This window comes from Cetorhinus maximus, chromosome 30 (genome assembly GCF_964194155.1).
Source record: "Cetorhinus maximus chromosome 30, sCetMax3.hap1.1, whole genome shotgun sequence".
Classification (NCBI taxonomy): Eukaryota; Metazoa; Chordata; class Chondrichthyes; order Lamniformes; family Cetorhinidae; genus Cetorhinus; species Cetorhinus maximus.
The window spans coordinates 10413401-10432349 of record NC_135908.1 but is presented as its reverse complement, the minus strand read 5'-3'; the positions used below and the strand labels follow the sequence as shown (position 1 = coordinate 10432349).

Here is an 18949-nt window from a genome sequence, read left to right as displayed (position 1 = left end):
GCTGAGTGTGGCTGCGTGTGTGTGTCTGTGCATGCTGAGTGTGGCTGTGTGTGTGTGTGCACGCTGAGTGTGGCTGTGTGTGTGTGCGCGCACGCTGAGTGTGGCTGTGTGTGTGTGTGTGTGTGTGTGTGTGTGTGTGTGTGCACGCTGAGTGTGGCTGTGTGTGTGTGTGCACGCTGAGTGTGGCTGTGTGTGTGTGTGCACGCTGAGCGTGGCTGTGTGTGTGTGTGTGCACGCTGAGTGTGGCTGCGTGTGTGTGCACGCTGAGTGTGGCTGCGTGTGTGTGCACGCTGAGTGCGGCTGCGTGTGTGTGCACGCTGAGTGTGGCTGCGTGTGTGTGTGTGCACGCTGAGTGTGGCTGCGTGTGTGTGTGCACGCTGAGTGTGGCCGCGTGCGTGTGCGCACGCTGAGTGTGGCCGCGTGCGTGTGCGCGCACTGAGTGTGGCCGCGTGCGTGTGCGCACGCTGAGTGTGGCCGCGCGCGCGCGCTGAGTGTGGCCGCGCGCGCGCGCTGAGTGTGGCCGCGCGCGCGCGCTGAGTGTGGCCGCGCGCGCGCGCTGAGTGTGGCCGCGCGCGCGCGCTGAGTGTGGCTGAGCTCTGTGTACTGAGCTGTGTTTGTGTGTGCGCTGATTGATGTGCATGTGTGCGTGCTGAGCAGTGTGTACACGCACTAGTGTGTATGTGTGTGTTGTGTCTGTGTGTGCACTGAGCAGTGTCTTTGTGTGTGTCTGTGTGCTGAGTGGTGTGTGCGCGCTGAGCTGTGTGTGTGTGCGTGCGCTGAGCTGCGTCTTTGTGTGTTGAGTGGCGTGTGCACGCTAAGCTGTGTTGCTGAGGTGTGCGCGTGCGCGCGCTGAGCTGTGCATGCGTGTTAAGGTGTGTGAGTGCACGCTGAGCTGCATCTGTGTATGCGTCTGTGTGCTGAGTGGTGTGTGCGTCCTGCGCTCTGTGTGTGTGTGTATGTGTGTGTGTGTGTGTGTGTGTGTGTGTCACAAAGAATATCAGTATTGTTTCCTTCCCTACCTCCTACGTTTCGTTTACTTGGCTATCTTGTGCTGTGCAATGTAACCACACTTTCAACATGTGATTTGTCAGCACATCCAACCTGATCTGCTCTGCATTTTTAATGAAATACACCTCACTGTGTAATGATCTTTCCTATTTTTAGCAATATTTTATAGCTCTTATTTTCAATACATTGGCCCAGTTACTAAGCTCTCTGTTGCTCTTTGAATTAGATCAGAAGATTTTTTCTGCCTGGTTTGACTGATAAACTTCTGTTGCTGTATTGCCACTCTTAGTTACTAACTCTTGTATGGCCATAATCCCAGAATAGAGCCACTCAGCAACACATTGTCATAGAGTCAATAGGTGGAACCTTGTTCAGGCTTCAAGGTCCCTGAAGAGCTGGCGAGAGACCCACAGGAAAGCCCGCCAAGCCACATGCCAATCAGGCAGCCGCGAGGCACCAGCAGGCCTTCCTCTGGAATCAAAACCCCAGGGTCCCACCTCGTGAGAGTCACTGGCCAATCAGAGGCTTGCAACGTTTGCGCTGAGAGCGCCACTGATCAGGCCATGGCTACTGTGTGAAGGACATCCACCTCCCCCGGAGTCTCAGGCTTGCGGAGGACCCAGTTACAGGCAAATAATGTCGGGGGGTGCGGGGGTGGTTCACAGGGAGAGGGGTGCAGGAGGGTCGGAAGCAAGGGCAGGGGGAATGGCTCTCAGCGGGCCCCCTCCTTCCCAATGTCCAGCCCCCTCGATCAGGCATTGGTTGACTTTGATCAAGGGACACCCTCACCCCGAGGTGACAAGCAGCCCACACAGGTTGACCTGCCGCACATGCTGCCTGGCGACAGGCCCTTCTGCAGCTAGGTTAATGTCAGTGGCCGCAGAATGAGGTCCTTAAGTTTTCATCAATTGGCCACTTCAGGGCCTGAGTTGGTGTCGGGGCAGGCAGGTCGACTATGGACCTTCCCGCCCAGAACTTAAATCTGGCAGAGGCGGAAAGGTGTAGGGCTCAGGCCTGTCACATGCTGTCAAAGTAAATGGCCTTCCCACCTCCAAGCTCGTCACCAGTGAAAGCAGAAGATTCCACCCCCTAGAGCCATTAACACACAGCAGGAGACCATTTGGTCTCTATCAACTCTAACTGGCTCTCTGCGGAGATATCCAGTCAGTCCCATTCCCCCACTCTACCTCATGGTCCTGCAAGTTTCTTTCCTTCAAGTGCCCATCAAATTTCCTTTTTAAATCTTTGATTGCCCTTGCTTCCACTACCCTTGTAGGAAGAAAGTTCTTGGTCGTTCCCACAACTGCGCCTTCTACATCTCTTGCCTAAAATCTTAAACCTGTGTCCCCTAGTCCTTGTACCATTGGCTGTGGTAACAGTTTTTCCTTGTCTACTTGATTCCAAACCTGTCATAATCTTGTACGCCTCTATCAAATCTCCCCTCAATCTCGTTTACTCCAAGGAGAACAACCCTGTTTCTCCAACCTAACCTTACAGCTAAAATCCCCCATCCCTGGAATCGTTCTGGTAAATTTCCTCTGCACCCTCCCAAGGACCCTTATATCATTCCTAAAGTGTGGCGGCCTGAACAATCCTCTAGTTGTGGCCTAACCAGAGTTTTATAAAGATTATAAAATAATTACTTCTTAGTACATCTTATTGTTTATAATATATTGTTATAAATATGAAGTTTGTAAGATTATGTTTGCTCCCAGAAGTAAATGGATTCAGCTCTCTACCTGTGCTATCCCATGTTGGAAGCTCCTGATTTTAATCTTGCCTCTGTGCATAGTTATGAACTGCATGCCAGACACATCCCCCTCCTCAAAAAGAGAAAAATGTTGGGTCAATAGCTTTGTTTTCAGCTCCCCCGAGGGCCAATTAGGTGAATGTGATGTGGTGTTTAGGAACAGGAGGAGGCCATTCAGCCCCTCAAACCTGTGCCATTATGCGATTAGATCATGGCTGTTTAGGATCTCAACTCCATTTACCCACCTTTTCTCTACAATCCCTGAATGCCTACCAGCAGCAAAAATCTCTCTATGTCTATTTTCAGTTGACTTAGTCTCAGTTGCCATTGGGTCATACACAGGAGAAAATGCGAGGTTTGCTTCCTGGTTAGCTGCTCCCAGTCAGTCGGCTATAGGAGTGCTGCAGCTAGTTTCGGCATTCCCACTCCCCAAAACTATCTTTTGGCGCTTGCTGCAGAGGTGTGACTGCTGGGCAAGGTGTAGGTTGGGGAGTGATGTGTTTCAGTAATCTGCCGACACTTGCTCAAACATGAAGAATGGCACCTGAATGAGGCACTGGAGGGCACTCAGCATCTGTGAACCCAGCAGGAGTCCGAGCCTTCAGGCGAGGGAAAGATTGGAATAAAAATTGAAGAATAGAATATTTCTGTTTCCTTAAGGGATGGAACTTGTGATAATCAATAACAACAGCAACAACTTACATTTGTATGGTGCTTTCAACATAGTACAACATGCCAAAGAACTTCACAGGAGCGATTATCAAACAAAATGTGACACTGAGCCACGCAAAGACATGTTAGGACAGGTGATCACAAGGTTGGTCAAAGAGATGGGTTTTGAGGAGCATCTTAAAGGAGGAGGGAAAGATGGAGAGGATTAGGGAGGAAATTCCAGAGCTTAAAGCCCAGTGCTGAAGGCACGGTGAAGCGATTAAAGTTGTGGATCTGCAAGAGGCCAGATTGGAAGAACTCAGATATCCCGGAGGTTGTAGGGTAAGTTGTAGGTTGTAGGGCAATGAGGGGCGAGGCCATGGAAGGATTTGAAAATAAGCAGGAAACAGCATAGTTTATATAACTACCTCAGGGCAACTCCATTCATCAAAAACTGACTATTCCCAAGTATATCCTTTTTGTGTTTTCCTTCAAGTCCAATTGAGTTGAGGAAACATTAAATTGCAGTAGATCCGGGACCTGTGACCATCAATCCTATCCAGCCCTTGAAGAGGAAAGAAAGCCTAAGGTATAGCACTTTTTATTCAGTTTAGTTTCCCTTGTTATCAGAGATACTAATGGGCATATTTATTTTGCGATTGCAGCCAAGTGTAGGGCCTCACTCTCCGAGGCTCTTTCATTAATAACAGTGAGCGTTCCCGCAGCTGTTTGCTAAATGCTGGGAACGGGACATCAGACTGTCAGTCCTAGGCTGTCCACCCTCGTGAAACTGCTCTGCAAGTTTCCCCCTAGTTGGGTAACTGTCAACTGGCTTTCAAGCTAGTTTGAAGCTGTGTTTGCGATGAGGATTTTTTTTTTTAAACTTGGCGAGTTGTTGTGATTTGGAAAGTGCTGCCTAAAAGGGCAGTGGAACCAAATTCAAAGTAACTTTCAAAGGAGGATTGGATAAATACTCAAAAAGGAAACACTTGCTGAGCCAGGGGAAAAGAGCAGGGGGAAGTGGGACTAATTGGATGGCTCTTTCAAAGAGCCGGTGCAGACACAATGGGCTGAATGGCCTCCTCCTGTGCTGCATCATTCTATGTTGGCCACAGAGTAACTGGCGTAAGCAGGGAGAGACTCTCTCAGCCTCCTTATTGCCAGTAGAGCTGATGTTCTTTTCAAACTAAAAATCAAAAGAATTGAGGATAAGTGTATCATTTTCTTCAAAAATGGAAAGCTCTTTGAACAAATGCACTCCCCTTGCACATCCCTTCCCCTTTAAGGTGCACGCCGATTGCAATATAGTGGGGGTGGGGGGGCGGGGGGCTGCAGTGGGTAAGAGGCGACTGACTAATAGAAGATTCAAAGCCTGCTGTGATTTTGTGCAGCCTGTACTTTGATGGCCTATCTCTAATTGACACATTTTTCAGCTATCTGTAATGGGAACAGAGTTTCTTTGATACTGGTGTTGCTATAGAGATGACCTCTTTCATCGGTCAGCATGAAGAAAATCACAATAAACCGTTTCTAAAAAGGGAAAACTTTTTATTATTATTAAGCAGCAGTATAGATACGACCCGATGGGTCTGTAAATGCTCTCCCATGTTTGGTGCTAATCAAGGTGTTTAAAATGCTAGAAGAATTTTATAGTGTAGACACCGAGCAGCTACTTGCACTGATAGGGGAACCTAGAACAAAGGCATCGAATGGGGAATAATCTTAAAATTAGAGCTAAACTGTCCAAAAGGGATATCAGGAAGTGCATTTTCCACTGAAAAGATAGTGGAAACCTGGAACTCCATTTCCCCAGGATATCTCTCTCCCAGCCCCCAGTCCAAGATTTGTATATACCAGCTCCATGTCACTTTCCCTGTGCCCCATGACCCCAGGACTGCACCCAGACTCTGTGATCTCTTGCCTCAATGCTGTTAGATGTGAAGAATCTTCTCCCAGTGACCTGGTCGACTTCAACAAAAGAAAAATACTCTGGATGGTGGAGATCTTGAAATAAAAGGAGAAAATGCTGGAAATATTCAGCAGTAGTTTGCTTTTGTATTAGCCACTTCCCTTCCAGGAATGCCCATCTTGAAGAAATTTACCCTTCTCTCCAGTGGGATTTCTGTTTGTCTCTTTTTTTACTTTTCTCCTGGACTACTTATGATGATCCCAGTGTTCTCCCCAACCTGTAATGTTCCTGAACCACAGGCACAAGCACTGCTAGATCCAGAGACCCCATCTCATTACTGTCAAACCTCAGTACTGTTAAATCACTGTAATACTACTAGTTATTGCATTTTTCATATAAACGAGACTAGATTTGCTAATACATAATTTTAAGGTTTTGTGATCCTTTTAATACATCAACTCAAACTTCTTCCACCATCACGATATCCCTGTGACCCCCCCAGTACTTCACCTTTACATAGCTGACGCAATACTCTCTAGAAATGAACCAAATTCAGCTTAAGGACAGAAACTCAGGTTATGCTTCTGCTGATTTTCACAGCCCATATTAATACAGTATGGAATTTCCTACATCCACTGGCTTGACTGAAATGGCACTGACTGTGCCAAGCTGAAACCATAGGCTGGGATTTTCCCATCCTGCCTGTGACGGGAATTGTCGCGGGCAGGGTGGAATATTTGACGGACCAGTAAAAGCTCGGTTGACTTCGGGCAAGGGGAAATCCCAGCCGCAGAATTCCACAGTGCAGAAATCAGCCATTCGGCCCATCATACCTGTGTGTGGCTCTCCGAAAAGAGCTATTCAATTAGTCCCATTTCTCTTCTCTTTTTCCCAATGGCCCTGCAAATTTCTCCTTTTCAACTGTTTATCCAATTCCCCTTTGAAACTCATTATTAAATCTGCTTCCACCGCCCTTTCAGGCATTTCAGATCATAACAACTTGCTGTGTAAAAATAATTCTCATCACCCCTCTGGTTCTTTTCTGAATCACCTTAAATCTGTGTCCTCTGGTGACTGACCCTCCTCTCAGTGAAAACAGCTTCTCCTTACTTAATCTTATCAAATCCCCTCATAATTTTGAACCCCTCTATTAAATCTCCCCTCAAGCTTCTTGTCTCCAAGAAGAACAAGCTCAACTACTCTACCCTCTCCACGTAATGATCTTTCTAAAGTTCAGGGATTGACCATGCGGCTGGAGTCCTGATGGGAGTCCTGGAGTCTCAGAGACTCAGGCTGTCTATTCCATGCAGGAGGTGGTGCGATGAATAAGCTGCCTTGTTTGGGGAAAGTGGTTTTGTTGCAACCTTACCACAAAAAACTAATCATGGCAAGGAGTGACCTTGATCATTATAAAGGTGGCACATGGTGAGCCCACCTTTCGCTCCTCCCCCTCAGTTGTCAAGTGGAAATTTGGTACTTTTCCTGCAGGAAGAGGGATAAACAACTGTGACTCTCACACATCGGGCTCCGAGAGCTCATTTACTTATTACATGGAGCTAGGATAACACTGCCTGCTGACAGGGCAATTCCAACAATTGCATTCTTTTGTTGGAAAGGATGAGAAGTTGAGGGAATTGCAGTGGGTTCATTGGACAGAGTGAAAGTTGTAAGGAGCAATAATTCTGAGTGTGACAGGCGAAGGAGGAGGTGCTGGAACTCGATGTTAAATCACTGGGAGGGGCTAATGTAGTTCACGGTTGAGGTTGACTTCACTCTAGGGCATTCGAGAGCATTGAGCAGAAAAGACGGAAGAACAGAGTAACAGTGTCTGTAATGGGCTGACCCACTGACTCAGTGCGCATATGAATTAACCCTCCCATATTGTATCCTGCCTCTGTGGCAGCCAGTCACACTCACTGAGCTGGACACCTGTATTTGGTCTCCACTAGTTGTACAAGCCCAATGCTAGTTTTTGCAGAATCTTGAGTCATGAATCGTCTGCCTCTCCTCTCCTGATTAAAGCGTTTGCTTCATTCTTAATTTCCTTAACAGACTGACAATAGAACGAAACTTGTTCATCGTGGATCTCACGGCATTTTTCACTTTTCCTCCAAAATGCTGCGATTAACATGGAGAGGCTATTTTTCCTCCCAATTCTTGCTCTTGCCTCCTGTCCAAGTTAATAATGTGCCTTTCTCAATCTGACATGTAGTGACAGTGGGGAGAGAAAACGTGAAAGCCACACAAGCAGTGACAATTGAGTGTCAGGCAACAGACTACCCTCTGCGTTTATGGATGTTCTGCTGGCAATGGCATGCTGACACGACAAGACCCGAGGATGACAGGGGATCCGCTGATGTACATTCACAGGCAGTGTTGGGATCGTTCACCAGTACATAGGCTGCAGGGTTGATAGATGGCAGGAACTGTCTGTGAAAATAGATGGTGTAAGATTTGGGGAAGGCTGGGATTGCCCAGCTGCAGAAGTTGTAAGATCCAGCTGCAGCCTCAGAAATTCAAACTGCTTTCAGCCATACAGGCTGGAGAGCAGACAGCAGCAGCGGCGATGTAGTAACTATATAGGTAAGTTCCAGCAGTGATTATTACTTGCCCATAGTCATAAGACTTGATTAAAAAGTGTGTTTGGAAGGAGTCTATCTGTGTATGTATATAGGGGAAGGTGTTTGTGTATCAATTGATATATTTGCATATATAGATGTATATGTGTGTGTGTGTATATAACATTATGCATTTATATATGCACACACAAGTGCATGTAGATAGAGGTATCTATAACAAGTTTATACATTTCTGTATAAAAGTATGTGTTCACAATTTTTGTTCATGGGAATTTCCTGATTCCCTCTAAGCCATCAGTTTGGTGAGGAGAAGGGGGGGTATTTACCTCAGTGCATTCACTCCTCTGAACTGGACCATCTCTTCTCATTCAAACCGATCCCGAATGGTATTTTCTGGGTTTTTTTGTTCCCCTCTCTACCCATCAAAGCATGTAGCTGCTATTTAGAGAAGTGAAAGTTGTTATTTTTTGTTCCCATTGTACCATGCTTACGGAAATTTTGCTTGGCTTGTTAAAAAATCTGTTTCCTGAGCTGCAGGAATACATGGATTGGCCTTGCTTTTGGTAGAATACTCTGTGATGTCATTGATAAGGGTGGTCCTGTGTTTTCTGGTGGGGAGGGGAAGGGGGGGGTCCCAGGCTCTGAACTGCCTCTTAGGCTGTTTTGAAGTTGCTCCTGAATTTTGTGTCCAGTGCGTCTGCTTGGGTCGAGTATCCCGTTAATGATGTCATATAGCAGCCTAACATGGAGCAGAAACAAATCCCACTGAGCTCACAGCTCTGGAAATTGGCATTTGGGAAGAAAATGAGATTATTACCTTTCTTTAAGTGCAAATTTGAACAAAAAAATTTGTTCCTCAGAATCCCCACCCGCCCATGTCAATTTAATTATCAATTCAGCATTTGTGCCTCGTTACTGTGCTGCAATTAGGGTGCTGGTGGTTTCTGTGTCTGAAGCCCAATGGGAGCTGGAATCAACCAGCGTTTTTCTTTCTCTCTCTCTCTCTGTCTCCCTCATGTGCTCACGCTCTCTCTCTCTCTCGCTCTTTCTCTCTCTGTCTCCCTCATGCTCTCTCTCTTTGACCAGCTGAATTGCTGGATGATTTCCGTAGTCATTATTCTTTGGGAAATGAATGAAAGGGCAGAGCTGTAAGCCAGAATTGCAGCTCCCTCAATGACTCCGTTGCCAAAGACACCACCCGAAGGCATAAAAGGCCCCAAGTTTTATTCGTAGCCTGTGCTGAGTTTAGCTGGAGTGGCCTGCCTGGGCTAGAGAGGTGCAGTCCCCACTCTGATCACTATCTCTGCTGGAAAGTAAGTGTATGTGTGAAGCCAGGCTGGGCTTAGCCGTGATGCCAGCTTTCACGATGTCGGCCGATGTACTGGGATGCTGGTAACCGTGGAAACAGAGCACAGCAGCATCAGGAGAGGAGGAGGAGAGGGAAAATAAATCAATGAAATCAATCTTTAGAGTTGCGAATTTGTGGAATGCTGAGCTAGCCGAGGCAGAGCGCCACGTGATGTTTGCTCCTGGGGTTGGGGGGGGGAGGCGGTCATGACTTGGTGAAATTTGTTTGTTTGTTGATTTGCAGAGTGGGAAAAGAATGAGTTGGTATATGTGCACAGAGTTGAGAGGTTTGCTGTGTGGCTGCGCTACAGTTTCAGATTCCACAGCTAAGTGTACTTGTTGGCCAGATTATGAAACGTGACTGCAAAATAGTCCTAAAAATAGTCTTGCGTGTCAGCACATCACCTGTCTTGGTAACACTTTGTAGTTGGTGTGTAGAACAGTTTTATTGTGGATTGGTGCTAATCTAGTTTATTATAGGAAAGACTTCTGACACATTGGATAACACCATCTAAGGGCTCAATCGTTTGCTATTATCTTATTGATTGTAATTCCTTCCTTCCCTCAGTGCTCCTCCGTTCTTCTCCAGTTTCCTAGTTTTTAAAATCCAAGCTTCCCCTTTCATTCATCTCTACTGCCCTCAAGCTTGGTCTACTTCCCCAACAATAGGGTTTTCGAACATCTGTCACAATCAGACCACAAACTTTCTTTTTTTTGAATTGAGAATGTTGGGTTGAGAGTTCAGGCTGCCCAGCTGTGGAAGTAGTGTTTGAAGCACACCAAACCTGGATCCTCTGTGTTGATCTAGATATTTAAAATATTACCATTGATTGAGCTGTGATAGTTCCCCTTGGGAGTTACCATGAACCGGGAGAGCCTTGGCTCAGTGGGTAATGCTCTCACCTCTGAGTCAGAAGATTGTGGGTTCAAGTCCCACTCCAGAGACTTGAGCACAAGATCCAGACTGACACTCTAGTGCACTACTGAGGGAGTGCTGCATTGTTGGAGGTGCCATCTTTCAGATGAGACTGTAAATTGAGGGCCTGTCTGCCCTGTCAGGTGGATGTAAAAGATCCCACAGCTACTATTTTGAAGCTCCCAGGTGTCCTGCCCAATATTTATCCTTCAACGGACATCATTAACACGGATTATCTAGTCATTTATTTCATTGCTGTTTATGGGAGTTTGTTGTGCACTACATTAGTTGCCATATTTCCTGTATGACAACTGTGACTACATTTTAAAATTGTTTCAATGTCTGTAAAACGTTTTGGGATGCCCGAGGTTATGAGAGACGCTATATAAAGCATTCATTTCTGCCTGAGTGGTTAGTGAGATGACTGGCCACTCTCTTTTGCTTGACAGAGTATCTGCAGTAAAGTGACTCATCACCTTGCCTGTTTCAGGTCTTCCTCGGTTCAGTGGTCAGCCCCAGGCTGTCTCTGTGCACCAAGGTGACACCACCCTGCTAGGCTGTGAGGTGAATGGCGATCTTGTTCCATTTGTGAGGTGGGAACACAACCGACAGCTTGTGGAGTTGGAAGGAAGGTTCCTCAAACTGCCCAGTGGCACCTTGGAAATCAGCAATGTCTCTGACAGTGATGCTGGATTGTATCGCTGCTCCGTGGAAACTGCAGGCCTCTCCAAAACAAGCGAAGAGACAGAGCTTACGGTTTTGCCAGGTAACTGTCAACCACAATAAAAAGTGTAAAGTGAGCAGCAGAACCAGAGGGAACTGGCTGGGTCATTGGTCTTTCACCTATGAAATCCAGCCAGGCAGACAAGAAGAAAATCTCCTCTGTCTGATGGTGCCAGGAGTCAATGTGAAGTGAGTTTGGGTAATTCTAATCCAGTGCCTAACTGCTCCTATTTTGGCAAATCTCACTGAGAGGATATCAGATGATTAGTGAGTAAATATAAAATGTCATACTGTTACAATTGAGGTACTCTATATAAAGTTTATATTCAATAAAGGAAACTCTACTGTGTCAAACCACGCTGTACCTGACTTGAGAGTGTTCCACAATGGAATATGTTCTATTCCTCGAAGCAAACACCTCAATGCACTCGAGATTAATTTTACAAAAGAGTTTAAAAATATTGTCAGTCATTCTCATGTATTCCACATTCATTTTGCCTAATGGTTTTCAACGAATGTATTTGTTCCTGTAAAGTCTATGTGCGCTGTTATAATTGAAAGCAGGAACTCTGTGTAGTTGTGATAACTGGTTTACTGACAGTTCTCACTTTGTTCTTTTTCAGAGATAAGTGCAGAGCGAAAGATGAAGTTTCTCCAGCAACCTGTTCCCATCAGTAAAGTGGCAGGCCAGGCAGTGATATTACCATGTGTGGCCTCTGGCTACCCAACACCCACCATTCATTGGACCCGGAATTCAGAGACTATTTTGGAAAGGTCTGCCATTGTTTCCTTTCACGGAGTGAACTTAACCAAAGTAAGAATGTTGTAGGACAATAATCCAGACTGGGAGAGCATCAGTGATTATTCATCTATGGTCCTTAATCGATGCTTCTCCCTGTCTCTGCCTTCTGGTCATGACTGATGTGCCTGTAGGATTTTGCTCGGGTTCAGTTCACCATTTTCTTGTTCTCAAGCAAAAGAGGGCATAAGAATGCTGTTTGGAGGTAGGATGGGATGAAAGAGCTTTTATAGAATGACCGCCATGTGGGAATTGCAGCCCACTCACTCTGTTTGAGGAATAGGAATCCTAGAACACAGACATCAACCACAAGTTAATAGGTAACAGTTAGAGAATATCAAGAGCTAGGTCAATCTGACTGGATTTGAGAGTTAAAGAGCATTTGGGAAATGAGTAACTTACCAGTCTATCTCCCATGACATTGCAGAACGGTGAGCAAATTAAACAGAGATACAGGGCAGGGAGAATTTAACCAGAGTGCACTGATAGAATTCAATCTCCATTTAAATGTCAGACAGTTATTGTGATTTTGATTTGATGCAATGATCTAGAGTTAATTAACAGGACTTGGGATACGATAGATTAGGGGCTACGGTGTTCAACTAGTAACCTAGAGTCGGGAGTTCAAATCCAACCATGGCAAGTTGTGAAATTTAATTCAATAATCAGGTCATTTGTGAGCTAGCACCAGAAAAATTACCACAAAATCTGCTGGATTGTTGTCGAAGCCCCTTCAAGGAAGGGAACCTGCCTAGAATAAAATCAGAAAATACTGGAAAAACTCAGCAGGTCTGGCAGCATCTGTGGAGAGAGAAACAGAGTTAACGTTTTGAGTCCGTACGACTTCTTCAGAACCTAGTTTGGCCTACTCATGATTTCTCACCCCGTGTGGCAATCGGGATGGACAATAAACGTCCCTTTGTCAGTATCACCCACATCCAGAGAGCAAATAAGCAAAGTATTTTGGAAACAGATTTGGTGGGAGCACCGGAGTCATGTCAGCATTGCAGAATGAGCTGGGGGATGTGAAAGTGCATCACCGCCACTGGCAGGAGGGCGTAATTACAGCGTGACAGGTTTACGTAGGCGGCTTGTGTTATACAGGAATTGATAATGGAAAAGAGTTGACAAAAATGTGATGGGAAGTCTGCACGTATGTTAGATTTTTAGTGTGGGTACCGAAGCCAATAAAATTATTGCCCAGAAGATATGTAAAAGGAGGTGGAACAGGCCATTTGGCTCTTTGAGCCATCTCCACCATTCAACAAGACCATGGCTGATCTTCTACTTCAACACAACCTTCCAGCACTATTGCCACATTGCTTAATTCCCTGAGTATCCAAAAACCTATCGACCATTGTCTTGAATATACTCAATAATTGAGCATCCACAACTTACTAGGATAGAGAGTTCAAAAGATTCACAACGCTTTGAAGAAATTTCTCTGTCAATGACCAATCCTTTGTTCAGAGACTGTGACCTCTGTGTTCTAGGCTCTCCATCCAAAGAGAAACATTTTTCCAGTGCCTACCCTGTCAAGCCCCTTAAGAAATGTACATATTTCAATTATATCACCTCTCATTCTTCTGAGGTCCATGGTATATAGGTCCATTCTACTCAATCTCTCCTCAGAGGTCAATCCCCTCATCTCAGGAACAAGCCTAGTGAACCTTCATTGGACTACCTCTAGGGAAAGCATGTCCTTTAGGTAAGGAGATCAAAACTGTACACAGAACTCCAAGTGTGGCCTCACCAATGCTCCGTCTAATTGTAGCAAGATTTCTTTCAGAGTCCAATCCCTTTTCAACTAAAGTTAACATACCGTTTGCCTACCTATTTGCTTGCTGTACCTGCATGTTAACTTCATGTGATTCAAGGACAAGGACAGCCAAGACCCACCGAATGCACACATTTACCCTCTCACCATTTAAAAAAATATTCTCTTATCATAAGAATCTGAAATGCCTCTGAATACAGAGATGTGAACAGTGGAGTAAGCATTTGCTGGCCTTTTTTGTGAGCAAGAAGGTTTATATTACTGCAGTGACTTTCAACAATAATCTACTAGGGATGCTTAGAGAATCGTTTTTATAAAGTTTTCGTCCCTCATCAATTCCAAATACTCCATTGATACATGACAGCTCAGTGAGTAAGTTGATCGTCCAATGTTTTACTGAGCTACGCAACAGAATCACAGAATCTTTACATGGCAGAAGGAGGCCACTTGTCCCATCGAGTCTTCACTGGCTCTCTGAAAGTGCATTCTACCAAGTCCCACTCCCTTGCCTTATCCCCATAACCTTGCACATTCTTTCTTTTCAGATAGCAATCCAATTCCCTTTTGAATACTTTGATCGAACCTGCATCCACCACCCTCTCAGGAAGTTTGTTCCAGACTCCGACCACCCCTGGGTGAAATTTTTTTCCATGCATCACTTTCATTACTTTTGCCAATTATTTTGAATCCATGCCCTCCAGTTTTTGATGCTGTCTTGAGTTGGAACAGTTTCTCACTATTTACCCTGTCCATACCCCTCAGAATCTTGAATACCTCTATCAAATCTCCTCTCAGCCTTCTCTTCTCCAAGGAAAACAGTCCCAACCTCTCCAATCTATCCTCATAGCTACAGTTCTTTATCCCTGGAATCATTCTTGTGAATTTCCTCTGTACTCTCTCCAATGCCTTCACATCCTTCCTCAAGTATGGTGCCCAGAATTGGATGCAGTACCCCTGATGAGGCCTAACTAGTGTCTTACATAAGTTCAACATGACCTCCTTACTCTTGTACTCAATGCCCCTATAAATAAAGCTTTTTGAAAATTAACTTACGGGATGTGGGCATTGCTGGCTAGGTCAGTATTTATTGCCCATTCCTAATTGCCCTTGAGAAGATGGTGGTGAGCTGCCTTCTTGAACCGCTGCAGTCTCTGTGTTGTAGGGACACCCACAGTGCTGTTAGGGAGGAAGTTCCAGGATTTTGACCCAGTGACAGTGAAGGAACGGCGATATATTTCCAAGTCAGGATGGTGAGTGGCTTGGAGGGAAACTCCCAGGTGCTGGTGTTCCCATGTATCTGCTGCCCTTGTCCTTCTAGATGGTAATGATCGTGGGTTTGGAAGGAGCCTTGGTGAGTTTCAGCAGTGTATCTTATAGATGGTACACACTGCTGCCACTGTTTGTCGGTGGTGGAGGGAGTGAATGCTCGTGGATGGGGTGCCAATCAAGTGGACTACTTTATCCTGGATGGTGTCAAGCTACTTGAGTGTTGTTGGAGCTGTACTCATCCAGGCAAGTGGATACTATTCTTTCACACTCCTGACTTGTGCCTTATAGATGGTGGATAGGCTTTAGGGAGTCAGGAGGTGAGTTACTCGCTGCAGGATTCGTAGCCTCTGACCTGCTCTTGTAGCCACAGTATTTATATGGCTAGTCCAGTTCAATTTCTGGTCAGCGGTAACCCCCATTGATAGTGGGGGATTCAGTGATGGTAATGCCATTGAACGTCAAGGGGCGATGGTGAGATTCTCACTTGTTGGCAATGATTATTGCCTGACACCTGTGTGGCGTGAATGTTACTTGCCACTTGTCAGCCCAAGCCTGGATATTGTCCAGATCTTGCTGCATTTGGACATGGACTGCTTCAGTATCTGAGGAGTCACAAATGGTGCTGAACATTGTGCAATCATTAGCGAACAACCCCACTTCTGACCTTATGACGGAAGGAAGGTCTTTGATGAAGCAACTGAAGATGGTTGGGCCGAAGACACTACCCTGAGAAACTCCTGCAGTGATGTATTTGAACTGAGATGATTGACCTCCTACAACCACAACCATCTTCCTTTGTGCTAGGTATGACTCCAACCATTGGAGAGTTTTCCCTCTGATTCCCATTGAATCCAGTTTTGCTAGGGCTCCTTGATACCACACTTGGTCAAATGCGGCCTTGATGTCAACGGCAGTCACTCAAGTAGTCCTGTGTTGTAGCTTCACCAGGTTGACACCACATTTTTAGGTATGCCTGGTGCTCCTCCTGGAGTGCCCTCCTGCACTCCTCATTGAACCAGGGTTGATCCCCTGGCTTGGTGGTAATGGTAGAGTCGGGGATATGCCAGGCTATGAGGTTCCAGATTGTGGTTGAGTACAATTCTACTGTTGCAGATGGCTCATAACGCCTCATGGATGTCCAGTCTTGAGTTGCTACATCTGTTCGAAATCTATCCCATTTAGCATGGTGGTAGTGCCACACAACACAATGGGGAGTATCCTCAATACGAAGGTGGGACTTTGTCTTCATAACGACTGAGCGGTGGTCACTCATACCAACCATGTCATGGATACACGTATCTGTGGCAGGAAGGTTGGTGAGGATGAGATCAAGTATGTTTTTCCCTCTTGTCGGTGCCCTCACCAGCTCAGCAGACTCAGTCTAGCAGCTATGTCCTTTAGGACTCAGGCAGCTCGGTCTATGATGGTGCTACCGAGCCACTCTTAGTGATGAACATTGAAGTCCCCCACCCAGAGTAGATTCTGCACCCTTGCCACCCTCATTGCTTCCTCCGAGTAGTGTTCAACATAGAGGAGTACTGATTCATCAGCTGAGGGGTGTGGGGTATGTGATAACCAGCAATAGGTTTCCTTGCCCATGCTTGACCTGATGCCATGAGATTTCATGGGGGCCGGAGTTGATGTTGAGGACTCCCAGGGCAACTTCCTTCCAACTGTATACCACTGTGCTGCCACATCTGCTGGGTCTGTCCTGCTGGTGGGACAGGACATACCCAGGGATGGTGATGGTGGTGTCTGGGACGTTATCTGTAAGGTATGATTCCATGAGTATGACTATGTCGCTTGACTAGTCTGTGAGACAGCTCTCCCAAGATGCTACATGCTTTATTAACTTCTCCCTCAACATGCCCTAATATCTTCAATGATTCATGTATATACACAACAAGGTCCTTCTGTTCCTGCACCTTTTTGTAGAGTTTCTCCCTCTATTTTGTACTACCTCTCCATATTCTTCCTGCCAAAATGAACCACTTCACACTTTTCTGCTTTGAATATTATCTGCCACTTGTCTGCCCAATCCACCAACATGTCTATGTCCTATTAAAGTTCAAGACGATTTTATCACAGTTGATAACGTTTCCAATCTTCGTATCATCTGCAAATTGTGAAACCATGCCCTGAACACCACAGTCTAGGTTATTAATATATATCAGAAAGAGCAATGGGCCCAACACTGACCCCTGGGGAACTCCACTACAAACCCTTCACCAATCTGAAAAACCACCATTTATCGCTACTCTCTTTTTCCTGTCACTCAACCAATTTCTTATCCAAGTGCTTACTTTCTCTTTTATTCCATGAGCTAGAATTTTGCTCACAAGTCTGTTGTGTGGCACTGTATCAAACGCCTTTTGAAAATCCATATATACCACATCAGCAGTGTTGCCCTTATCAACCTTCTCTGTTACCTCCTCAAAAGACTCCAGCAAGTTAATTAAACCTGATTTTCCCTTAATGAATTCTTGCTGGCTTTTCATAATTATCCTGCACTTGTCTATTGACTGTGTTGCGAATTATAGTTTCCAGAAGTTTCCATACCACTGGAGTCAGACTGACTGGTCTGTAGTTGCCGGCTTTATCCTTGCACCCCTTTTTGAACAAGGGTGCAACATTCGCAATCCTCCAGTCCTCTGGCACCTCCCCTGTGCCTAAGAAAGACTGGAAGATTATCACTAGTGCCTCTGCCATTTCCACTGTCACTTCCCTCAGTACCCTTGGATGCATCTCATCCGGTCCTAGTGCCTTATCAATTTTAAGTAAAGATAGCCTTTCTAACGCCATCTCCTCCTCTTTTGTAAATTCTTCTTGTGTACCAGTTACCTCCTCTCTCACCTCAGCCTGGATAGCATCTTCTTCCCTTGTAAAGATAGATGCAAAGTACTCATTTAATACCTCCGCTATTTCTCCTGCCTCCAAATGCAAGTCCCCTTTTTTTTTAAATCCCTAACCGGACCTACTCTTTCTTTTACCACCCTTTTATTATTTACATGCTGATAGAAGACCTTGGGATTTCCTTTTATGTTCATTGCCAGTCTCTTTTCATGCTCTCTCCTTGCTTTTCTGATTAGAATTTTCACTTCCCCTCTAAGTTAAATGCTGAGGATAAGAGTGGACTCAGCTGTCATGCGCCAAAGGTTGAAGCCTGCCAGTACACACCGTGTCTAGGCTGGCACGACAGTGAAGAGGTAAGGTAGTGGAGAGTCCCAGCACACAATGGCCCTTCAACATAGAAATCAGCAAATGTTGGCAGAGAAGGGAGTATAAATAGGACTATGGAGGTTGGGGACAGAAGAGGAGTGCTGTGAACTGAGAGAATGGCCTGAGGTTTGTTTTTTGAGTGTATTTTTTCCCATGTGGCCTGTAGGCTGAGATAATGGACACAGACAGGGAAGTGAGTATAACAGTCAAAGCTGTGCCTGGGGCTGGGTGCGGATTGTCAGGGACTTTCCTTCAGCTGCTTTTAGGTGTTAATGGAAACTGTGGAAACAGCAGGAATCTCAGATAAACTTTTTTTTTAAAAAAGGACTGATTTATGGCTGCATTCCGTTGGATGTGCGTGTAATTCAATAAATTCTACTGGGCTGAGAGGTAATCACATGGAGCTACAAACATCTGAGGTACTCGGAGATGGTGACTGCAGATTACTGTCCATTCAGACTGTTACTGCTGGCTGCACATTTGTATCATTGACTTAGTGTGAAGGACGCACGGTATTAAAGCAGACATCATGCAGGGAGAGGCAGCTCTCAGACTCTTGTAGAATATGAAAGCTCTATACCTGAGCATTTACAAGACTGAGAAAATAAGTAATTAATGTAAAATGGGCCAAATCTGTTTGAATTCCCCTTAAAGTATTGTCAGGAGCTGATAGCAAAAATGACTATTCACCTGTACAGTAATCTAATCTATAGACAGTTCTTCCAAACATAGTGATGGTTATGGCCAGACAGAACTCTTATTTCCGGCCACTCAAACTAATCTTCCTGGGTTCTGACCTCATTCAAACACCCCTCGTCTATTCTGTGCGTCGTGGCTGCAGCCTGTGGGGAAGACTGTATCTCCTTGTGTGTGTGTGTGTGTGTGTGTGTGTGTGTGTGTGTGTGTGTGTGTGTGTGTGTGTGTGTGTGTGTGTGTGTGTGTCCTGTCCTTGCTCAAGTTATTATGGGTGAGATTTCAACCTATTCAAAACCCACCCACTTG

General features: G+C 45.5%; 1 protein-coding gene across 1 annotated transcript in view; it reads left to right on the top strand.

The window, feature by feature from the left end:
* Positions 1–18949, top strand: part of LOC144670059 (neogenin-like) — a 179589-nt gene that overhangs the window by 82077 nt on the left and 78563 nt on the right. Inside the window, exons 3-4 of the mRNA XM_078532436.1 lie at positions 10651–10926; positions 11507–11657. Coding sequence (XP_078388562.1) covers positions 10651–10926; positions 11507–11657 — 427 coding nt within the window. The remainder of the gene's footprint in view (positions 1–10650; positions 10927–11506; positions 11658–18949) is intronic.